General features: G+C 38.4%; 1 protein-coding gene across 2 annotated transcripts in view; it reads left to right on the top strand.

Annotated features, from left to right (window-relative positions):
* LOC133653667 (putative helicase mov-10-B.1) overlaps positions 1-25,597 on the top strand; it is a 46,084-nt gene that overhangs the window by 15,910 nt on the left and 4,577 nt on the right. For both annotated transcript variants that reach the window (XM_062053204.1, XM_062053203.1), the window contains exons 4-22: positions 221-314; positions 419-560; positions 873-1,122; positions 3,006-3,116; positions 3,206-3,383; positions 3,692-3,834; positions 3,906-4,085; positions 8,615-8,727; positions 8,808-9,010; positions 9,792-9,889; positions 15,433-15,530; positions 15,620-15,718; positions 15,806-15,908; positions 15,987-16,104; positions 19,566-19,757; positions 19,833-19,904; positions 22,242-22,367; positions 22,565-22,653; positions 22,723-22,832. In XM_062053204.1, coding sequence (XP_061909188.1) covers positions 221-314; positions 419-560; positions 873-1,122; positions 3,006-3,116; positions 3,206-3,383; positions 3,692-3,834; positions 3,906-4,085; positions 8,615-8,727; positions 8,808-9,010; positions 9,792-9,889; positions 15,433-15,530; positions 15,620-15,718; positions 15,806-15,908; positions 15,987-16,104; positions 19,566-19,757; positions 19,833-19,904; positions 22,242-22,367; positions 22,565-22,653; positions 22,723-22,832 — 2,519 coding nt within the window. The remainder of the gene's footprint in view (positions 1-220; positions 315-418; positions 561-872; positions 1,123-3,005; positions 3,117-3,205; positions 3,384-3,691; positions 3,835-3,905; positions 4,086-8,614; positions 8,728-8,807; positions 9,011-9,791; positions 9,890-15,432; positions 15,531-15,619; positions 15,719-15,805; positions 15,909-15,986; positions 16,105-19,565; positions 19,758-19,832; positions 19,905-22,241; positions 22,368-22,564; positions 22,654-22,722; positions 22,833-25,597) is intronic.

Genomic DNA, 25,597 nt, shown 5'->3' with positions numbered 1-25,597 from the left:
AGTTTGCGCAAGCTCTTTAGCGGATCTTAGTAGATCCCGCCAAAGGTTTTTACCTTTGCCGGAGGTGTGTGCTGCAGTAATTGTCATTCTGGCTAACACGTTATGTCTAGCATTAACTTAGTTTTGTAAGGATCTGACGCTCTAGATAAAGGTAACAATTCCACTCTGTTTCCAATGATACCGTATTATGTGACAGATACTTTTTTTTTCACACCCACAGATCTGACTACATTGCCAATAAAAATGGCATTGTCATCAGCTCAAATTATCAGTTTGAAGATGGAACCATTTGCATAGAGTGGCAAAAAACAGAGGTACGTTTTATTAAATTGTTCTGATTGTGTCTCAATGGTTGTCAGCCCCCCCCCCACCCCCTGCCCAAGAATACATTGACTTGTGATGCTTTTTTCTTTCACAGTGTCTTGTGAATTTAACTGTAGAAAACACTGGAACTGAAACGGTGCATTTTACCTACTACACGGCGTTGCACATGCTCAGCAGCTTCACACTCTGTGATAAGCAGAAAGTGACCAGAAAAAACCCACTTGCACTCAAATCTGGTAAATAAAAACAAACACTACTATTTTGATGAATTATTTATACTAAGCAGCCACATTATTAATAAGTCCATCTGTTTGATTTATTAAACATTTGGCTGTTTAAAAATTATAATGTTCATTTCAAATTGTTGTGAAACTCTTACTATGTCATTTTTTGGACCAGTCTGCTTTTCATTAGAAATGTGCTAGGCTAGACTCTAGCTCTCTGAGCAGTATAAGGTGTACAGTGTTCAAAGCCATTAGAGCATTTCTGTATTGAGAAAATTATTGTCACAATAACCAAGTATTTAGAATGTATGTGTTATATTGCAGGTGACAGCTATGAAATCCAAGTTCTCTACGAGTTTAAGGCTGCTGGTAACTACCCAGCGACGTTGGCCTTTGAATTTCAGCGAGACCTGAACTCCTCCAGTAGTTTATTCCACGTTGTGCGCGATATTCAGGTTCATTATGTGACCGCGTTGGGAATGGAGCTGAAACCTGTTGCGCCTTTTAGGCGCTCTTTTCCTGCTCGAGTACCTATACTGAACTGCAAGATTGTGGAAGGGCAGCCACCTGAAGGGTAATCATATTCAATTGTTTGCATTTTTCCAATGTAAACATTTGTGAAATTTTTGTTTGGGAAAATCGTTCTCCATCGTAACTAGGGGTGTCCCGATCCATATCGGATATCTGTTTAAAATCAGCAAAAAAAAAAAAAAGAACAAACATCATATGACACTGGCTTGCATTTAAAATTGCCGATATAAACTCTGATACAAACAGTCCTGCAGCGTGTTTACTTGTGCAAAGCTGGACAGCCAGTTAACATCTAAATGTCCTCCAATAATCACACAAGTTTGGTCTTTTCTTGTATTCTATGAAATCATTTATAAAAGGTAAACATGGTAGGTTACAGGCTACTCGGACCAAACAGCGACACAACAGCAAATTGGACATATGCAATAAGTGTCCTTAATTGAACAATATTGCAGTCTAAGATATTTGACAATATAAATAAATATCATATAATTATAGTGGCATGATGCGTTTGCAAAAAAATTCTTATTTTTTAAGACCGATTTGGCCATAAAACTGATGTCCTCACCTCCAGCAGCTCTTCTGCACTGTGGCCTTCTAATGCTAGTCTTAATTAACCAGAAATTAGAAATGAAAATTATCTCAACTGTTTTCTTTGCTGGCTTTTGTGTCTTATCCTCTTCATCTGTGTTCTCAATTTGTATCTCTTCTACATCTCTGTTCTCACTGTCCTCAATTTCTTCTGATCTCTCTTCATCTTCTCCTCAGTAAGAAAACTAGCTATTGACTATCATGAAAGTTGATACAAGTTGTTAGATGACACCATTGCCTCATTTGCATATCTGATTACAATGGAAGCTGAATAACGTAGTGGGAGACATAAAAAGCAAATGATGATAAGAATTGTAAAATAATATTCTTCTGTTGATTCTGAGTTTAGTTGTATTTTTCTTTGTTCAACGTCGTTAAATGTTTGAGTACCAAATTTGATCAGAAGACTGAAGGATTGTGATATTCACGAACAAAGTGAATCTATTGACTAGAGAGACAGTGAAATAACAACAACCGTTGGTGTGTCAGCATTGCCACAGTCAGTACACAACATGTAAGAGGATGATTGGATCGATCCATAAATTGGTAGTGTTGATATCATGGGTAGTATCAGTTTATGAGCAATACTAGAGTGAGCAGATCATTATTTAAATATTCTCTAGATATTATTTTTGTTTTGTTAATGTTTACTAATTCAGGGAATAATTCCCTGGACACGGTAGTTTAGTAGTTTTTGTTTGTTTAGTTATTGTGTACTATTGACTTGGTTTTGCTCAAACAATTGTATGCAATAAAAAAAAGGAAGTAGTTTAAATATAATGTCAATATAGTTAAACTGTCAATAGCACTCACCTTAAATACATTTAAAAATGTTACAGTTAATACATGTGATCGGTACGGGCTGATCTCATTCATGGCTGATTGGTATCAGAATCCACAGCACAAAACCTTGATCGGAACATTCCTAGTTATAAGTTTAGTGTTTTTCATACCTACCATTGTTCTGGTAATTTCACTTAATTAAACCTTTTCTAACATTCCACACTACACATTAATACAGGTACGTACTAGGTTTCCTGCTGAAATTGTTTTGAATTAATACAGCTAGCAAGACTAATATCAAAAATGAAATTTTTTTTTCGAGACACCCCTTGTAACAATGTTTCTTGTTATGCTGCTCATGCATTGCATGCACCTTACAACTAGGGCATCACTTAAATCAAATTGTTTTTCTTGTTTACCACAGTAACAGGAGTAATTTAAGCAAACACACTTTTTATGTCTATGACATTATTTCTAATACCTTCTAATACTTAATATGTCCAGATTTATTCTCCTTGTAGTATTGTCTTACTGTGAAGCTTTGATTTCCAGGATGTCGATATTGCAACTAAAGAATGAAACCCCACTCATGTGCTATTCAATGCCAAAAGACACCACTCGGCTAGTTCTGTCACTGAACAAGGACATCTCCTCTGATAAAAGGTTGTTTTTTTTGGGTTTTTTTTTTATTCTTCCAAGTAGCAAGTCAGTAGTGGCATCTAATCTACAATATTTCCTTTTGGTTTTAATAGTGTATTGCTGGAAAGTCCATTAACCTTTGGGAACTACGTTGCAAAGTTCCATCAGATGTTGTATTTGGAAGAGCATCAGATGAAAGTGGACATCAGGAAATACTTTATACCCAACAGTAAATGCGAATCCGTCACCATGGAAAAAGATCCAATTAACCAGAAACTGCTCATTCTAAAGGTGAATTTGTGTGACTAACGGATTGTTTCTATTGCTGTGGTGGGATTAAAACACATTTGTAATGCGTACGATATGAACTTGTAACTTGAGCACAATCTGTTAATTGATCTGTAAATGTATAATTTAAACTCATAATATCCCACCCCCTACCCAAGTGACCCTGAGAGGGGACAAGCGGTAGAAAATGGATGGATCATTTGAATAGAAGTAGACTAAAAACTTAAAACCACCATGACCTGCAGAATGATACCCATCATGTAATAGCCACCTGACATAGTCCATATCCACCTATTTGTTTTACTTTGCAGATCCCTGGTCTGTCTGAGAATCGCCCTTCTGTGCTGCGAGGAGATAAGCTGATAGTTTATTCCCAAAACGAAACAGGAGTGAAGTACAGTGGCTATGTCCACAAAGTAGAGAGGGACTATGTCAAACTGGGATTTCACTCTGAGTAAGATGCTCTTTTAACTATCTGACCAGAAACGTTCACAGATTCACATACCTATGTAAATGTGCTTGCAGTTTGTTGAATCGTTTTATCGAAGGCATGCATTTCAACGTGGAGTTCACAATAAACCGCGTCATGCTGCGCGTGCAGCATAGAGCAGTGGACTTTGCGGTCAAATTTGGCCTTGGAGAAGTGTTATTCCCACAGAAACACGACCTCAGCTTAAAGGAGATGCCTGAAGTCCCCACACTAAGGTGAGGTGCATAAAAGAATACATAAAAAATGATTATTTTTGTTCTCACAGGACAAACATATAACATGTTAAAGACTACATGGCTATGTTGTGAATCCACACATGTTCCAGCAATGCAATCAGAAGAAAATGGACACGGCCTCCTGGCTCATAATCGCTGTTCATCACAAATGTGTTTGGCAGGCTTTTGTTCTTCTACACACAACTCAACCAAGCATTCCATTATACCTTAATTTGTGCTCTTTTCACTTAAACTTTCTTCATGTAAAACAGGCACAATGTACATAACATATGTCAGTTTAAGAAAAGATACTTTGTAGTGTGTTACCTCGGCCGAAATAACCGAAAATACTCAGATCTCAAATCAATGTTCCCCATTCAACTGGATTGAAATTCAACTACAGTTGTTGCGGTTTATAGGGACCGAACATGACCATGGTAATGAAATTTCCGGGAAGTGGTGTTACAGCTTAAAAACTGTTTACGGCCTTGAAGTAAATCGATTGCGTTCATCTTGACTACATTTACACTGTAGGTCAAAGTGGCCCAAACCGAATTTTTCGAAATCAGATTTTTTACCAGCAAGTAAAAGTAAAACTATTTGCGCACTATTGACTAGTGATGTACCGAAAAGTCACCCGCTGAAAAAAACAAAACCAGAGTTGTAATGACGTGCCCTGGCGGTCAGTGTCTTTCCTCACGCACTTCGAATGACGGAGTTCGCCTAAAGGTGACGAAAAAGTTGCATTTGAGTCGCATTTCCATTTAGACTGAAGTCACATTTGAAGAAATTCCAATCGGATTTGGACTACCTCCTGATGTGGCCCATCTCTGATGTAAAAATATCTGATATGAAGCACTTTGCAGTGTTTAGACTAGCAAAAAAAAGCTCATCTGTGTCACTTAAAGGGAAAAATCAGATTTCTTGTGCAGTGTAACGGGACTTTTGTCTTTTCAAAAAAATATGTGCAAAATTCTTGTGTTCAAACAAAGTTTTTTTGTGTAAGAGAGGTTTCTTACCTGCTGACAGTTTCAGCTGACGCTTCAGCCTTCATCAGACCTCTTTAGCTGAACATAAGAATTTTGCACATGTTTACGGCCTTATTAAATATTCTCAGGGCATAAGACTTACTTAGATTGACCAAGTGTAAGGCAAGATCTGACCAATCTAAGGATCAATCCAAATGAATTCTCCCTCTTCCCCTTTCCCCTTCTTATTAACGCTCCCCCTTGGCTTTAGCATCTCGTGCCATGGCCAAGTGCTGAAAATACGCCTCCAGGAATTCAAACGTCACTCGAGTTTTGTCACGTCATCAACCCTCATTGTTTGCTGGGAGTGACGTAAAGCAGATGCGACAAATGTTTACTTTCAAGATGCCATCGCACGGGTGTTTTGCTTTTTACTTGGGCCCTTTTCTTTAGCCTGTCTACATCAAGAAGAAAACAGACCTTTTGTTGTCGTTTCTGAAGCGGATCATTGATGCGTGTCCCCTTTGAAAAAAATGCATCCGAGAGGTCTGTGGTTACATGTTGGTCTCACGTGTGTTTCCAGACACACAACGATGGCAAAGGGTGAATGTAACATACAGACTTTTCACAAATAAGCATCATGTTACGTTACTGATGAGGCAGAAAACAGTGTTCAAAAGCAATAATCAACAGTAGCTTCAACCGCGTTGCTGGCTTGTTGTAACAAGTGGTTAAAACATACAATAAGCAATTGAGAATGTAGCCTATGTAGTTGTGCTGTTTATTCTTTCTACATTGATAAATCAAATAATAAAGTTACAGCTACGTTTAGCAATGTATACTGGAAGTTGATTGTTTTCCAAGCAATTAAAAAAAAATACAACAATTAAAAAATAGCCAATATTTACGTGGGGTATCAATCAATCAATCAATCAATGTTTATTTATATAGCCCTAAATCACAAGTGTCTCAAAGGGCTGTAGCAATAAATACCATACCATACCATACCAACTTTATTTATAAATGAACATTTGAACAATAACAATGAGCGTTGTTATTGAAAATCCATAATTAAGCTTATTACTTACATTTCTAGGCTTCTCTTTGTTTTTTTGTGTTTTTAGCAGGCACAGTGCAATAATGTTGGGAATTTCTCCTACCCCTCGATATCCAGGAAGATTCCCCAAGCTTACTTCAATTAAGGGATGTGACGTGAATGCGCAAAACCAAGGGGGGAATAGCTAAAACAAGGGAGAATTCTCCCTCCCGCTTGGCTTCAAGCTTCTGGTGCGATGCCGAAGTATTGAAAATACGCCCCTATGCATACGGACGTCGCTCACGTCTCGCTAGGTAATCAACCTTTGCCGTTTGCCAGCAGTGTCGTGAGGCAAATGTGACCAAGTTTTGTTTATTTTCAAGATGCCGTCACACGCAATGTTCGCCTTTCCTTGTGATCTTCTTATTTTCTTTCGCCTATGTTTATTAAGAAGACCGTTAAGAAGACAATATTTTTGGCGAAATATGCAAGTGTTGGCGCATCAGCAATGTGTTTCATTGTGTATTTGTGTTTGAAGCCAATATTTACGTGCAGTAGCAAGGTTTGAAGTCTTGACTAAAACCAGATGTGTCATTATTCTGACAATCATTAATTTTGCTTATTAATTAAAATACATTAGTGCCCCATTTTTAAAGATGTTTTAACACCCTTTGCTGGTATTATTCTAGCTTGTATTGACTCCTTCTAGGCCTGCGCGATTAATCAATATTAAGGTTTTAATTACTGCAATAACCAAACCGCAAGAGGCGAGAGTTTTTTAATTTATTTTTTTCTCTTCAGTCTACAGCATTTGAGTGATAGATGTGTTTTCCTATCAGAATCGTTGAGCCGCGCGTCATTGGTATGCTGGCCAAACAGAATCGGTTACAGAAAGTAGGAAGTTTGTGTGCCCTGTCCACATCAAATCAAATATTTTTGAAAGTTGATTATTGCATATAATTCTAATGTGTGGTAACTCGAGACAATTGACAGTGTAATGTCAATGTAGTTTAAAAGTCACATGACTTCCTTCACTCATTTTAGCAGTTTTATGCATTTAAATGTTTAAAATCTAAAAAACAACAGCAAATCGAATCGCAATGTTTGGCTGAAAAATCGTAATTAGTTTTTTTCTTAAAATCATGCAACCCTAACTCCTACTTAGAATGGCGCAAGTTGCAAAGTGCTAGGATCGTTTTGCTTTACCACACGCACTCTCGCACACACTCACACTCATACACACACACCACATCAAGATGTTCTTTAAATTATTTCTTCAATTCAATGAATATCTTCTGCTTCTTCTCAGCACTGTCCTTCACATTCACTAGCTATCAATCTGCTATAAGCTAATGCTCGTGAGTGAGAAACCGAATGTTTTGGCTGGATATTCTGGGGGTTCACTGTAACATTTGCTACGCCAACTAGCAAGGCAGCGAGGCGTGAGTGTGGTGAGGCAGAATGCAGCTGGAAGAAGACTGCGGGTGACATACCAACTCCTTAGAGACAGTTGAAGAAAGTATCAGGATGTTGTGAAGGCTGCAAAAACTTACGCAATTCTCCGACTTAGTTTCAAATAACATTATTTTTAAAACAATTGGTTTCGTTTTAAATCCCAGTCCATCCACCGTGCTGGAAATGTCATGCGAGACTTTTAACAATATCTAGCACTTTTTTTAACAACAAGGTTGCTACTGTCAGAGCTAAAATATCACACCCGTCTTTTATTCTTGCTACATCAAAAAATTGTGTGAATGTTTTTAAAGACTTTGAACCTATGTTACTACCAGCTCTCAATGACTTGATTAATAAACTAAAAGTTAGCTCTTCTCCCGCTGACCCTGTCCCACCTCTCTTTTTCAAGGAGGTCTGGACAACTATTGGCCCTATTGTGAAGGATATAGTCAACAGCAGCCTGACTTCTGGGGGTGTGCTTTCCTACTGTCAATAGCCAGATGTTGAACCTTTGTTAAAAAAGACCAGTCGTGACTCTTATGTCTTGTCCAACTATCGTCCTATTTCTAAGCTCCCATTTGTGTCCAAGATTTTAGAGGAGTGTTTTTACGCAGATACAGCCTTTTTTAAATGACTGTGGCATTTTACATACTTTTCAGTCAGGTGACACACAATTAGATTGGAAATAATCCACAAAGTCAGGGAAATCGCTGTTTTACAGCAGAATAGAAGTGATGAGACAAGTCAAGGGGCTAATGCATGAATGCTGGGTGTGAACGTAGGTCAGGAAGGGTCAGGAGAGGGAGGCGGAATCACACCCAAGTCCAGCACATACTTATGGACTGGTTTGAGTACACCCTAAGATTCAAGAAGACCTAACATTTTATCTCCTTCTTTAAATGTTCACAGTATTCTGGTTAAAGGTAAATGCAACTGAAATGTATTTCATCAAAACAACTTTAGCTGAAACAATTACACCGTTAGTTTTTTTTCATCCACTAGCATAGTGTAATGCTGCAATGTTGACATCCGAGGTCATCAATATCGTCACTTGTTTGTGTGCTGTGTAGTCTCTATGACAGTAAACTGGACAGAAACCCTGAGCAGAAGGATGCTGTGTGTCACATCGTAGCTGGCACCTCCAAACCCGCTCCATACCTGGTGTTTGGACCACCTGGCACGGGTAAAGCACATGACGCTGTTCAAGTGTTTCTATCCTCATAGACGGATAACTTCTATCTGACGGCTCTTTGTCCTTTTCAGGCAAAACGGTCACTCTGGTTGAGGCCATCAAGCAGATAGTGAAGACACAGCCACATTGCCACATTTTAGCCTGCGCTCCCTCCAACAGTGCGACTGATCTCCTCTGCCGAAGAGTTGCAGAGTCTGGGCATGTGGATAAGCGCTTTTTGTACCGCATGTACGCCCCTAGCCGTGACCCACAAACTGTCCCAGAGACGCTCAAGGTCAGTGGAGACAACAACATGCAGTATTTTTTAAATTCTGTCATGGCTAAGTTAACAATGTCATGTTTCACTAACTTTATCTAACATTTTCTGTAAACAGTAGTGACCTCTTGTGGACATCCGAATGTAGTGTCAATATGAATGATTCAGTTTTGTGGTTCAAAATGTTTCGGTTACCTTAGTGAACTCTAGTGGACAACAGCATGTGGTGTCACAAGAATGAGATTTACTCTCTGTGCTGTGCTTTACATGTATGATCTTGTTTAATTGATATTAGGACTGTCAAAGTTAATGCATTAACACATGCAATTAATCATGTTTAAAAGCAGAATAATCACACAATTTAACTGTACATGCTCCTTACCTTGATCATGGATGGTTATCTGAAAGGCGGCACTGGTTGTTATACAATCAGTGCTTGGTAAAGCATACACCAGTGCAAAGATGAGTGTATTTTGCTTCAAAATACACTCTGATGGGACTTTTAAAAAAAAAAAAAATTTCTTTTGCAAATAAATTATTAAAGTAAAACATTTACTTGAATTTTGCTAATTAATTATTCAAGTAAAACATTTAAAAAATGTTCCTGACAGTAAAACTCCATTTGTTTGAAAATGTTGGGGTCTCTTTAAAAGTGTATTAAAGTAATGCAAGCATTTAATTTATTGTAAATAATCGTGATCAATCAAAATTTTAAAATGTGGTTAATCTGCTTTAATCGTTTGACATGACTTATTAATATGTTAACTTTGTGTGCATGTTCATTGTGGTGACTTCACAGGCATGTTGTAACCTGCAAGGGGATTGTTACATTTTTCCTCCCAAAGAGGAGCTGATGAAGTATAAAGTCATTTTCACCACTCTGATCACTGCTGGAAGGTAGTGTAACATTATATTGTTGATGTCAATGACACTTGTAAATTGTGCTTATTTTTAAACATATTGTCACCATGGAGACCCTCATTTCTCCACATTAATGGCGTCATATGGTCCAACCTGTGGCGTTTCATCATGTTGACATGCAACACACAAATATACAGTCGTGGTCAAAAGTTTACATACACTTGTGAAGGACATAATGTCATGGCTGTCTTGACTTTCCAATAATTTCTACAACTCTTATTTTTTTGTGATAGAGTGATTGGAGCACATACTTGTCACAAAAAACATTCAGGAAGTTTGGTTCTTTTATGAATTTATTATGGGTCTACTGAAAATGTGACAATCTGCTGGGTCAAAAGTATACATACAGCAACATAAATGATCAATTTTGGTGATGTAGAAAAGTTACAATCAAATCAAATTAGCTTCATGGCATGGCCTCTTAACTTCATGTGAGTGATTATGATTGACGACACCTGTTGACTTCTCTGAGCCCATTTAAATAGGGCTCATGTGATGCAGTCATTAGACTCGGTTACAAACGCGACAATGAGAAAGTCATAGGAACTCAGCACAGATCTGAAAAAACGAATCATTGACTTGAACAAGTCAGGAAAGTCACTTTGAGACATTTCAAAGCAGCTTAAGGTCCCAAGAGCAACTGTGCACACAATTGTTTGTAAGCATAAAGTGCATGGCACAGTTTTGTCACTGCCACGATCAGGAAGAAAACGCAAGCTATCACTTGCTGCTGAGAGAAAATTAGTCAGGATGATCAAGAGTCAACCGAGAACCACCAACAAGTAGGTCTGTAATAAATTGGAAGCTGCTGGAACACAGGTGTCAGTGTCCACAGTCAAGAGTGTTTTGCATCGCCATAGACTGAGAGGCTACCATGCAAGAAGGAAGCCCTTGCTCCAGAAGCAACACCTTAAGGCTCGTCTGAAGTTTTCTGCTGATCACATGGACAAAGATAATACCTTCTGGAGGAAAGTTCTGTGGTCAGATGAAACAAAAAATAAGCTGTTTGGCCACAATACCCAGCAATATGTTTGGAGGAGAAAAGGTGAGGCCTTTAATCCCAGGAATACCATGCCTACCGTCAAGCATGGTGGTGTTAGTATTATGCCATCAGCCTGTTTTGCTGCCAATGGAACTGGTGCTTTACAGAGAGTAAATGGGACAATGAAAAGGCAGGATTACCTCCAAATTATTTAGGACAACCTAACAATCGACAGGACAATGACCCCAAACACAAACGTCAAAAGTGGTAAAGGAATGTCTAAATCAGGCTAGAATTAAGTTTTTAGAATGGCCTTCCCAAGGTCCTGACTTAAACCCCATTGAGAACATGTTGACAATGCTGAAGAAACAAGTCCATGTCAGAAAACCAATAAATTTACCTGAACTGCACCAATTTTGTCAAGAGGAGTGGTCAAAAATTCAACCAGAAGCTCGTGGATGGCTACCAAAAGCGCCTTATTGCAGTGAAACTTGCCAAGGGACATGTAAGCAAATATTAACATTGCTGTATGTATACTTTTGACCCAGCAGATTTGGTCACATTTTCAGTAGACCCATAATAAATTCATAAAAGAACCAAACTTCATGAATGTTTTTGTGACAAACAAGTATGTGCTCCAATCACTCTATCACAAAAAAATAAAGAGTTGTAGAAATGATTGGAAACTCAAGACAGCCATGACATTGTTATTTACAGGTGTATGTAAACCTTTGACCACGACTGTATGTACCATCTTTTCTGGGCCATATTGAAGTATGATCTACTGTACACAACAGAACCTATTTTTAAGTGCGCTCAGGACGTGTGATGGTGTGTCTGAAATAATATTGCATTTTTCAAGACGTTTTTCATATAGGAGATAGGTATTTTGTATATGAAAAAACAAAACACCATTAAAAATAAACACCACCAGACACAAAAACATATCACTTGAATTAGTTTTAATCAGCCCCTAAAGTCAGCTATAAAATTACAAAATATTATTGCTGAATAGACGATACGTCTAATATTTTTATTTTGGACAGTCAAATATGTTGACACACACACAGGCTGAATATTCGCTATCTTTGTTGCACAATTGCCTCCTTTCTCACAGCCATTTGTGCATAAGTGCCAGTTTGCACTGACATTCTAGACGTGCTAAATAAAGATGCAAAACAGCGGCCACAGAACAGTTTTGATAAATCACATTGTAAGTAGACCTGCAGCTATCGAGTAATCTATCGAGTAGATTGTTTGATTAATTGAGTAATCGGATAAAATACACTTGCCGTAACCTTCGTTGTTTTTTCTAATAAATGCACATCATCAATATTGAAATTGCACTTTTAGCATGTGTGCATTAATAAAAATTATCTGCTGTTCGCCGCCATCACGGCACCTGCACACCATCGCTCTCGTGCATAGTTGTGCGGAAAATGTTGTCACACTCATACGATTAGTCGAGCAACAGAATATAAACTGAAGCTTTTTTCCTAATCGAATTAATCGATCAATTGTTGCAGCCTTAATTGCAGGAATGTGAAATGTCTGCGAAAACGCGGAATTTGCGTTTTTAAACATACATTTTTGCGTCAAAATAACATTTCTGCGGTTTTTTAAATGAAATATTGTAGCGTGTAAGGACGGGAGTCAAAGGAAGAGTGTCAAAAGATGAAGTTAATTATTTTAATAATATTCAGACTTTGTTTTCTCATCAGTAATCAAGCAGTATCTATACATCTGGGGCTTCTCAGAGCCCCAACACACAACACCGGAAATGTGTCCTGTGGAAACCCGTCTGACCGAAACTCTCCAACAATAACAAAAGTTCTGTGGGTGAATAATTTAAACCCACTACAATATCCAAAAAATAGGATCTCAGCAAAATTTGTTGAATGCTCGCCTCAGCCGCTGGTAATCGCTGTTCGTCTTGCCTAAACGCCACACTGAATTGCAGAACAGGGAGTCGACAGGGGCGCCGAAACAAGATCGTTAGTTAGCATAGTTAGTGTCATCTAGCGAGCTTACTTGTTGTCGCCTGCGTTCGGTCTTCGAACCACAACGCTGATGGCTATTCACATTGCTGCTAATCCTATTTGGATGATTACAACCTGAACACTGTTAGTGCCGAACCAGTTTTAGTTCTAGAGTATTTATTAGTAGCCAGCGCAAAGGTATATTTTTAACATGACGAATGTAAACAGAGGTCACAACACCAGAAGCATATTACCTGAGGTGGCGTAGCTATAGGATAGAGTTGCCAAATGGGAAACGTTAAGAGTTATTTGCATTGCATGTTATACAAACCCCGTTTCCATATGAGTTGGGAAATTGTGTTAGATGTAAATATAAACGGAATACAATGATTTGCAAATCCTTTTCAACCCACATTCAATTGAATGCACTACAAAGACAAGATATTTGATGTTCAAACTCATAAACTTTATTTTTTTTTTGCAAATAATAATTAACTTAGAATTTCATGGCTGCAACACATGCCAAAGTAGTTGGGAAAAAGAATGTTCACCACTGTGTTACATGGCCTTTCCTTTTAACAACACTCAGTAAACGTTTGGGAACTGAGGAGACACATTTTTTAAGGTTCTCAGGTGGAATTATTTCCCATTCTTGCTTGATGTACAGCTTAAGTTGTTCAACAGGGGGTCTCGGTTGTGGTATTTTAGGCTTCATAATGCGCCACACATTTTCAATGGGAGACAGGTCTGGACTACAGGCAGGCCAGTCTAGTACCCGCACTCTTTTACTGTGAAGCCACGTTGATGTAACACGTGGCTTGGCATTGTCTTGCTGAAATAAGCAGGGGTGTCCATGGTAACGTTGCTTGGATGGCAACATATGTTGCTCCAAAACCTGTATGTACCTTTCAGCATTAATGGCGCCTTCACAGATGTGTAAGTTACCCATGTCTTGGGCACTAATACACCCCCATACCATCACAGATGCTGGCTTTTCAACTTTGTGCCTATAACAATCCGGATGGTTCTTTTCCTCTTTGGTCCAGAGGACACAACGTCCACAGTTTCCAAAAACAATTTGAATTGTGGACTTGTCAGACCACAGAACACTTTTCCACTTTGCATCAGTCCATCTTAGATGAGCTCAGGCCCAGAGAAGCCGACGGCGTTTCTGGGTGATGTGGATAAACGGTTTTCGCCTTGCATAGGAGAGTTTTAACTTGCACTTACAGATATAGCGACCAACTGTAGTTACTGACAGTGGGTTTCTGAAGTGTTCCTGAGCCCATGTGGTGATATCCTTTACACACTGATGTCGCTTGTTGATGCAGTACAGCCTGAGGGATCAAAGGTCACAGGCTTAGCTGCTTACGTGCAGTGATTTCTCCAGATTCTCTGAACCCTTTGATGATATTACAGACCGTAGACGGTGAAATCCCTAAATTTCTTGCAATAGCTGGTCGAGAAAGGTTTTTCTTAAACTGTTCAACAATTTGCTCACACATTTGTTGACAAAGTGGTGACCCTCGCCCCATCCTTGTTTGTGAATGACTGAGCATTTCATGGAATCTACTTTTATACCCAATCATGGCACCCACCTGTTCCCAATTTGCCTGTTCACCTGTGGGATGTTCCAAATAAGTGTTTGATGAGCATTCCTCAACTTTATCAGTATTTATTGCCACCTTTCCCAACTTCTTTGTCACGTGTTGCTGGCATCAAATTCTAAAGTTAATGATTATTTGCAAAAAAAAAAATGTTTATCAGTTTGAACATCAAATATGTTGTCTTTGTAGCATATTCAACTGAATATGGGTTGAAAATGATTTGCAAATCATTGTAATCCGTTTATATTTACATCTAACACAATTTCCCAACTCATATGGAAACGGGGTTTGTCGAATTTGACATTACATTTTCAATTATATCAATGTCAGTAAATTATTTACTAAAAAAAACAAAACATTCTGTGGTACATAACATGGGACACATAAGTGTCAAAAAGACAGCCAAAAGAGGTTGGTAGATGAGAATAAATCTAAAGGTAAAGTATAGTGTACAATTGCACTCAATTGCAGAAAATGTCTTGATTTTGAAAATTTTCTTTCGGGGCTTGCGTGATAGCGTTTTGTGTCAATACAAATGTTCCTCTTTTTTTTCGTCAGTTTTCCTCTTTTGCCTGAAAGGGTGCTCACATGCCTGTAATTGCAGGTGCTAAATGATTTTATTTGCAGCTTCTCTTTCCAGTGTTGTATGATGATTAGCATATACAGTATACTGCAAATTCATGAAGACAGACACACTAAACGGATTGCACTCTATTTTGCATATTTAAGAGACACAAGCTTAGTAGATCAGCTTTGCATGTGCTATCAAGTTTTGCACGTATTTTAATACACACAATTCAGTAGATCAGGCCCATTGGGTTATGATGGATAGAAAAAAGTAGAAAACTAAAATTTGTTTTTGAAGTAGCTCTTATGCAATGCATCTAATTTTGAACCTAATCAAGTGTCCACTGAATGGTCTTCTCTCCTCTTACTTTCTGCTCTCTGCAGGCTGGTCACAGGAAACCTCCCCATGGGTCATTTCACTCACTTTTTTGTGGACGAGGCCGGTAATGCCGTGGAGACTGAATGTCTAATCCCACTGGCTGGTAAAGTGACAAAGCAACTATGAACGTGCACTGAACTTGCTGGATGTCTTCTGTTTGATTTCTGATGTATTTTCCTGATTGCATTAAAGGGCTGCTGGACCCAAAGTCTGGACAGGTGGTTTTGGCTGGAGATCACAAGCAGCTCGGACCCATTGTCGCTTCCCCCCTTGGTCTCAAATTTGGAATGGGTAAGAATCATAAGGGGGAGAATGCGTCATAATGCGTTATAGGCCGACTTGTGTATGCGTTATACATTCTGGCTCTGCTGTTTGCAGGCATTTCCCTCTTAGAAAGAATGATGATGCACGTGTCGTTGTATCAGAAAGACGGCGGTGTGTTCGACAAAAACTTTGTCACCAAATTGCTGTGCAATTACAGGTGTTGTTAAAATAGACGTCTCGCGCATTTGTGCTTTTCCTGGCATCCCCCAGTCAACAATCTTGCCATCCTTGTCAGGTCCCATCCGGCCATTTTGAAAATTCCCAACGAGCTCTTCTATGATGGAGACCTCGTGGTCTGCGCCAATGAATTGATACGCAACTCCTTCTGCAACTGGAAACCACTGAAACAGAAGGTAACATTTTTCTCTCCTCTTCTGACGTCTCTGATACTTAGATTACTTGCAAAAAGAGTCAATAGACTTAGACTTAGACTTAGACAAACTTTAATGATCCACAAGGGAAATTGTTCAGCACAGTAGCTCAGTTACAATGATGGAAAGTGTAAGGATGGAAAGGACAATACAGGTATAAATAGACTAATATAGCGATAACAAATCTAACATATATACGAATATATACATAATATGTGTACAGAATAATATATCTACAGATATATTATATTATGTCTATAACATATATACAATATATACAAATGACCATGTACAATATTACAGTATATATAGTATATGTGACAGCAGCAGCATAACATAGAGAGTAGATCCAGCAGGAAATAGAAAATAGACATTATAAACATTAAAAACAAAGAGAAGTAGCTAACATGTCAGGTGTCAGGTACTAGTAGAGGGAGCACTACAATCACATATTCCTGACTCCTATGAAGGAACTCTGTGATTTTCCTCAAAATAACCTTTAATGGCCTCCATTTTTCTGTATGTGCTCTTTACAACATCTGGGCATGCTCCTGATGAGACAACAGGTGGTCTTTTGAGGGTGCTACTTGCAGAGCTAGATCAGGGCTCTGACATAAAACACTTTTGAACAGAAGTAAATTAAGTGGTGGGCCACCAAACCAACATTGCGACTGTGCAGCAAACAGAGTGCAAACTATCTGAGTACGCAAGGGGTTTAGGTCCTATCACTAAAAGCAGATAGGAGCAAAAAATGGAACTATGCAATGGAATCTATCCCTATACTTTATCAAACAAGACTTGTCGAGTCATCTCAAGGATTATCCGTTGGTCGCATTCCCAGACATGTTGAACCATATAGTGCTGCAGACGTCATTCTACACGACAAAACAGATGAAAACTTTGAAAATCATGGAAGTCTACAACTTCTTTGTGTGTGGCTGGGTCAAGGATATTGGTATCAAGATTTTTACTTGGGTAAGGTTGCATTTCATGATTAACTTTGCGTATACGGCCATGTTTTTGTTGCCTTGTTGTCGATGCATGCGCCGTTTACGAGCAGTGTGTTTCCCCGTCTTTATCAAAATATAACTACAAAATGTCAACATTGTTTATGTGCTGAAAGCTTCATTTATGATCGTTTCCTTTGGTAAAAGCTTAACTCTTTAGGTTTTGCTCACAATTGTTTTCTTTTATTTAGACTCTTTGAGTTGGTGCTTTAAGAAACACTCATAGTAAAATGCATTTTAAGAACTCTAAAAAAAGATTAAAAAAAACACGTTCTTCGACACTGCTCCCTTGGACTGGAATGCGTGACACTCTTTCTCGTCATGTTTCGTTAAGTCTTGCAATCTTCCGCCCTTGTTGATTACCTCATGAGGAACTGTTATCCTTTTCGCAATTTAAATGGTTCCAACAGCCAAAAACAATGTAAGCATAGGACATTTTTCTTCGAGAAAGGCGAAATGCCGCCCAGACTGCTATGACAACAGACGCTCGCTGGCACTGTAAGCCTCGCATAGTTAATGAGCCGGACGTGACGTCAGGTGAATAAAACCTATACAGTCGTCCCTCGTTTATCGATGGTAATTGGTTCCGGACATGACCTTAATAAATGAATTTCTGCAAAGTACAGTAGGAATCATTCATTTTAAATGAAATACCTTCATAGCTAGAGTATAACACACCTGTTAACTAACTTCTAAATGCCTTTTTCAACATTATGAGAGTCATGTAAACATGAAATAACACCCTTTAGTCACAATTACAATCTTGTATTCTAATATAGTAATGCTGCCTGAGGCTGAGCCAATCAGTGGCCACGATACTGAACAGTGCGTTCTGATTGGTTTGGTCTCATCTAGTGGCCAATGCTACTGTAGTAAAAAAAACTCTACTTTAGTATTGATATTTGTAGTTTATTCAGCCATTTTTGTGTTTGAAAATGCTTAATATTGGACCATAAAAAAAATAAAAAGGCCCTAAAATATTTCTAAATATCCCTCCCCATCCATTTTCTACCGCTTGTCCCGTTGGGGGTCGCAGGGGGTGCTGGAGCCTATCTAAAAAAATTGCAATGTGGTGCTGGACAAATGTACTGTATTATTGTTCTTTTCTATTGCCATTAATAATAATTGGTCATTTTGTTCATTTCGCAATGTTTACAATAATGTGACTGATAAATAAATGTCCTTTAATATCTCGAAAAAAACGATAATGAAATATGGACATCACGAGAACTGCACATTTAATGGATGCTCATTCGGTATGTATGGGCTCATTTGAAATTAAGGTCTGGAACAAAAGCTCAAATGGTCTTTTATTGAACATCCATGGGTTTAATGACCAACTATAAGAGCTAATGAGCAAGTATACAGAATACATTATACTTTAGGAAACAGTTTAGCTTTACACATTTGTACATTTACACAAATTAAACAATAACTGAAATATTTCACCTTGTTTCCCAATTCAACTGATGTTAGAATTATTTTAACTATACGTTAGGTTGTAGTTCACCTTTTAACTGCCTTAACCCTTGTCCAAAAGGGATCTGAAGTTGTTAAATCATCATCAATCTATTGATACAAAGTTGTTTTTTTTTCATGTTTTTGTGTTTTATGGCCTTTTTGTCAAAATAACTTTTTATCATAATGTTATGTCATGTTTATAATGTAATAGTTTTTTTTATAATGGCGAAAATGCAAAATATGCATTATTTTTCAAAATAAGTTATTTAAGGTTGAATGATATATATTTGCCGAAGATCATTTTCATTGCATTTCAGCGGTTTACAACTACAACTCCCAAAGGGCAGCCATTTGAGTTTTGTACCTACAACTCCCAAAACGTAGTCAAATTGCTGGATTAACTCAGATGTGAATCACCCAGAATGCTCCACACAGAGTATGAGCCATTTATTTTTCTCAACTCTCTGCCTCTACTGCTCTTTCGTTTGTCACTTAAGCAAACATTTCGTTCTTATGTCTTTATATTTTATTCTAACAATGTTGCAATCAAAAAACAATGCAATTTATATTAAAAAAAAGACTGGTGAAATTGCAGACTGCTAATTTTTAAACTAAACCATCACATTACAAAAGGAACACATGTAATGCCCGTTTTGGGCGCGAGGGGTGCACAAGGGTTACTTGTCTTTGCCGTGGCACCTTCTCCACCGTTGTGTGGAAGAAACATTTTAATTTCCAACGACGAGTTCCTTATCGCAATAAAATCATGTCTGCTTTTATTGTGAATAAAGCAGATATGCTTATATGCATCTTTTGACTTCAAAATAGAAGTCATAAGATGCATAAACAGTATAAAGAGATCTGTCACATGAGTAGTGTCAAGAGTTTATTTTATTAATATAACCACTTGTGACTAAGTACTAATATATATGTATTCCTCTCTTTAGTCCTATAAATAACAACTTTCTGTCCTAGGATTTTCCTGTGATCTTCCACGAGGTGACGGGCATTGACGAGCGAGAGGCCAACAGCCCTTCGTTCTTCAACAGAGCAGAGGTGGACATGCTGATGTTTTATGTGAGAGAACTACTGCTGACCGCTGGCAAAAAGGGGCTGGCCAACATCTCTCCCAAAGACATTGGCATCATCGCCCCCTACAGGAAACAAGTATTGATCTCGTTGTGTATCAGTAAATATGTGTATTGTTATGTTGTACTTCATGTAAGTACGTTTGTTACACAGGTGCAGAAAATCCGTCAGGCCCTGTATAAAATTGGGAAAGAGTTCAAATTCCAGAGGATGGATGAACTTAAGGTAATGAAACAGTGAAGGTTACTCGAACTTCTCATCTGCCACATGACCTCTCAGGAGGTTTTCGGAGTGTCATATACCAATGGATAGCTACCAAATTCAGTACTTTTATAGGAACCGACCTAATCCTGTTGGCATTACTCTGTATCGAGTCACGTATAATCTAACAATGCCATATTTCAATACCTTCTGTTGCTCGGTTGCAAACTACACTGCGCTTGGCAAGGAAACAATCCATTAGGTAGTACTCAGCCAAACTGCCTCTGGGTAATGTTGCAATTTTCCATGCCATTAAAGAAAGTACACCTGATATAAAACAGTATGACTCCACTTCTCCAAAATGCGCTAGTTTGATGCTAATTACATTGGCTTTACCATAGTCATGCTGCTGATTAGCATTAGCGATTTTACATGCCGATTTCAACACCTCCAAATTTGGTATTGAAAACTACAACTAAGATGACTGTCCAATCAAACAGCTGGTGTGTAATAAGTATGATACTTACTGAATAAACACTATGTAGGATTTAACATAAGAATGGCAAAGACTACTTCCTAGCTAAGGCAACACACTAGTCCAGAGTTGTGTATAAAGAGAGTATGGCCAACTAAACAACAGGCGCCATGACTCCAAGGATGTGTGCGGCTGTGCCAGGATGCAAGATATTGTTGTTGTTTTGAAGTTAGTTTTTCTGGCGATATAAACCAAAATAATACGTCTATTATTTTGGCGAAATTGGGACTTTTGTGTGTAGTATGCAGGACTGTACAGTGTGAGTAATTTACTCCCATTTGTGACTAAAAATAGGTTGTGCGAGTATAAAAAAAAAAGGAATTGGCGCACATGTGCGAATACAGATTTGAACCCTTTAATTTGCATTTTACTCAAAATAAATACATCCACAGTTTATCAAACTGAGTAAAATTTTCATGCATCTGTATAGCATGTTCGAAATAAACTTGAACCATAACCACAACCAAATGGACAAGTGATTGACGCGAAAGTGTCACTGAGCACTGCAGCACTGTGTGGCCCTGCTCCTCCTCCATGCACTGTGTGGTACGCCGCCGCTCATAGCTCAAACACTCGTAAAAAACAATGTCTTAGTTGGAGGAACTCGTCAGTAAAAGCAGTGTTAATTTTGTTAACTAAAAATTATCGTCTTATCATCAGCGACCTATTTTCCCTTGACGAAATTAGGACGATAACAAATGAAAACAAAAACACATTGACAAAAACAATGACAATGATATGATACAATGATATTAATTGACAATTTAGTCAACAAATTGAAATAATAAATAAATGCTGAGAGAGACTAAAGCCAATCATATTTAATTTTGTCTTTTAGTGGGTGGGAGAACATTTTTAATCACAGTTGTATGTTGGAGAGGGGCGGGTGGAAAATCGTGGAGGGTATCCAATCTAGAACTACCGTTTTGTAAGACAAGGTGTTTTGATTTTCACCTGGAAAAGCAAGATGCAAAATATGACATCAATACAATATGTCTTCTACACCGGGAAGAACGAGAATAGAAGACCTATGGACGCACTTCACCTTTGCCGTGGCTTTATTTTCTCGGTAAAAATACAACCAACTTGAAGCGCCACCTGCAAACCAACTATCAGGACATAAAAGCAACAGTAAGTAGGCTGAAGCGAATATTTCAAAATGACTCATACTGTACTTAATTACTGTTACAATTGTAGACAATATAGCAGGAGCAAGACCGCTTAACTATACAACGTACTTGTCCGAAAATAAATACTTACCTAAAAACAAACTGCTGTTGTAGTAGACCATGATCCTGCGATCAGCTGAGCCGAGTTCACCCGCCATTACTTAATACTGCATATATGTACCTGTAAAGTGCACTTTAACTGATGTTCAGTTATTAGTTGAACAACTTAACAACCCAAAATATCAGATTTGTCATCTTTCAAGCTAACACCCAAAGACAGACAACAGGGAAGCCAACACACATAGCCACACATAACACATTACAATGCATGATGGGAAACATGCAAAACTCTCTCTCCACACTTCCCCATGTTTGGCACATTTTAGCTGCTTGATATTTCTGATTGATTACAAAACTTGGAGGTGGTCACAGAAGTAAACCAGGTGTTGAACTTTCACATTCTCTTAATATCCAATGCTGTTTAATTATCAATCATACATCCATTATATTAATACAATATGTACACATAGATCTATATTGTTACTTTACATGCAGTCGGCCAAATTTGTTCATCCCAAGTCAAAAGGTTTGGACACCCCTGCATTATTTTTATTATTATAAGGAATATTTGCATGAATTATGAAATGCTTGTGTCAGGTTGGTTCTGTGGAGGAGTTCCAAGGCCAGGAGAGGAGAGTCATCTTGGTGTCAACAGTGCGCAGCAACAGGCAGTACACAGACTTTGACAAAAAGTTCAGCCTCGGCTTTGTCACCAACGAGAAGGTAGGTGACCACATATGTGCATGCATGGACAAAAGTATTGGGACACACCAATGGAGAATTACACAAAGAGTGACATTTGTAACTCTCACTGGTGTGAACAACCATTCCTTCTTGGGAGTTTTCATTCCCATAAGTATCCAACACTCTTGGACTGCACAAAACAAGACCTTGTTTGAAAAGACTTCATCTCTTGTCAGAGGTTCAACGTGGCTATCACTCGAGCTCAAGCCCTGCTGATCGTGGTGGGAAACCCGTGGGTGCTCCGCACTGATCGAGTGTGGAGATGGTACGTGTCAAATTAATATGCTCGTTTAGAGTAAGAAAACTCATCTCCTGTCATGTCCTTCCCGTGCAGCTTCATCGACTACTGCAGAGAATCGGGCGGCTACGACCCTGACCACGTGGAGGAAGAGGACAATGTGATCGCAAGGCTTTCAGTTCTCTCCGTCAAGATTGACCTACAAGGTGAAACTACTCATTTTAAACTTTTTTTAAAAGATGTTGAAGGGGAACTACACTTTTTATTTTTATTTTGCCTATCATTCACAATCCTTACGTAAGACAAAAGCAATTTTTTTTTTAATGCATTCTAAATTTTAAATAAATGCGGACAAATGTCCGTTTACAATGGAGTTTATTGGATTATGTCTATAAAGCGCTTAAAAAACATCCAAACACCACCATTAAGGTTTTATATACATTATGTAAGTATATATGTAATGTATTAACAGACACATTTATAATAACATTTACCGTATTTTCCAGGCCATAGGGCGCATCGGTATATAAGGCGCACTGCCGATGAATGGTCTATTTTTTATCTTTTTTCATATATAAGGTGCATTAAAGGAGTCATATTATTATTATTTTTATCTAAAAGGAAAACACTTCCTTGTGGTCTACATAACATGTAGTGAAGTGAAGTGAATTATATTTATATAGCGCTTTTTTCTAGTGACTCAAAGCGCTTTACATAGTGAAACCCAATATCTAAGTTACATTTAAACCAGTGTGGGTGGCACTGGGAGCAGGTGGGTAAAGTGTCTTGCCCAAGGACACAACGGCAGTGACTAGGATGTCGTAAGCGGGGATCGAACCTGAAACCCTCAAGTTGCTGGCACGGCCGCTCTACCAACCGAGCTATACCGGTAATGGTGGTTCTTTGGTCAAAATTAAGCATAGATTATGTTTTACAGATTATCTTCAAGCCGCTTTCTGACAGTCGCTTCCCAATGCGCCGTTTTGTGGGCGGTCCTATTTACGTGGCTCACCTTCGGCAGCGTCTTCTCCCCGTCATCTTTGATGGAGCTAACTGTTTTAATGACATTCAGACTTTACCTAAATCAATAACTGAGCAGCATCTCCTCATTCAGAAACAACAACAAGGAAATGTGTCCCGTGAAAAAACGTCCGCCCGGAACTCTCTAATAACTAAAGTTCCTTGGGTGAATAACGTAAACTCACTACACCGGTATGTTTTAGCGCTTTCATGGCGAGTTTACTGACAGATATAAGTAACAACTTTGCACTACTTTATATTAGAAATGGCAACAGCAGAGGATGAATGTCCCATAACAAGAAAATAGAGAAAAAGATGAAGCTTATCGACTACGGTGTCAGCACAGACTACAAAGGCGGACGCGTGCAATTTTTCAGGATTCACGCAGATCCCAAATACAGATCAGCAGGTACCAGAAGGTAAGAAAAGTTGCTTTTGCATAATTTTGCGAAACAAAATGCCAGATAATGTCTTACCTTATACACACACCAAAATAATACTCTTATGTTTAATGCGCCAACAATCCATCAAGCGGTGCGGCTTCGTAGCTTACCAAAGTCGTACAAAAATATTTTGAAAGATTTTTGAGCGCCGTGTGTAATGTTCTGTATTTTCAATGGAACATATAAAATGTTGGTGTTGTTTACTTGAGACCCCATCATAGTGCAGGCTACACTTATCTTTTATGTTTGACTGCCATCTACTGGTCACAATTATCACTACACCATGTACCAAATAAAATAGCTTCAAGGTGGGTAAACTCAACTAAACTTATTCCCTACATTAGGCGCACCGGGTTATAAGGCGCACTGTCGAGTTTTGAGGGAAAAAAAGGATTTCAAGTGCGCCGATAGTCGGGAAAATACAGTAATGTTTACGTATTTTGCTCATTTTAAGCATACGGCGGCGCATTCATTTAAAAAATGCATCACATTTTCTTTTTTACTTCGACAACTTCACAGATTATTACTCACTGCAGCCTTCATGAGAGCCAACAAACATAATAAAACATCACTTACTGTACAAGGTCTGCTCTTACCGAGATGCCGACTGTTAGGATGTTGATAAATTCCCGTTCAGATGAAGAATCACTCATAATCCTCGCAAAGAGAGAAGGGGGGGGGGGGGGGGGGGGGGGTAAACGAAGCATCCAGTCTTTGTCACCATTTCCGGGTCTAAGTTGGGCTGTCAGCTTCTTAATTCATGTCCACATCATTTTGCTATAAAGGTGAGAGGCATAATTTGTGATATAAAATGAATATTCACCAGGTCAGAGGTGAGAAAGCAGCTCCCCGGCTGATGATGTCACTACAGCAGCAAAAGGAAGTCAGCGATCTGTGATCAATGCGCCACTAAAAATAGGTCCTTAATGTTTGTGCTTATAATAACAATATCACTAATACTTTGATAATATTCAGGTCACGAAATGTAAATGGAGTATTGTTGGTAGTTTTGGGATTGTTATTTATTGGGTTTTATGGTCAGAATAGACGTAATGACGTCATATCTCAAAGTGGAAGCATACTTTTTACAAGTTCGAATGCATTTAAAAAAAAAACTTATGTGTTCTTGTCTCTCCTAAGGATTGTGAATATTAGGCAAAATTCCAAAAACCTTTAACTTAGGATGGTATTCATGGCAGATCTTGAGAAGCCGTTCCTTTTAAAGAGCTGTTCAACAGACTGGCTTGTTATTAGAAATATTTTTTTAATCAAAGAAATAATTACTGGTACCTAAATAAGATGTGTCTCAAAATGATTTCAATGTACACCAATATTACTCTATTGCTTGAATGCCAACATGTGACTTCTTCCCAGTAGGGAAAACCAGTGGTGGTCAACCAAGCTAAGATGGCTGCAAAAAGCAGATACATGGTTGTGCTCCCAGACATGATTGATTGATTGAAACTTTTAATGGTAGATTGCACAGTACAGTACATATTCCGTACAAT

The sequence above is a fragment of the Entelurus aequoreus genome, linkage group LG07 (genome assembly GCF_033978785.1).
Source record: "Entelurus aequoreus isolate RoL-2023_Sb linkage group LG07, RoL_Eaeq_v1.1, whole genome shotgun sequence".
Lineage (NCBI taxonomy): Eukaryota > Metazoa > Chordata > Actinopteri > Syngnathiformes > Syngnathidae > Entelurus > Entelurus aequoreus.
This window is presented reverse-complemented; position numbering and strand designations above follow the sequence as displayed.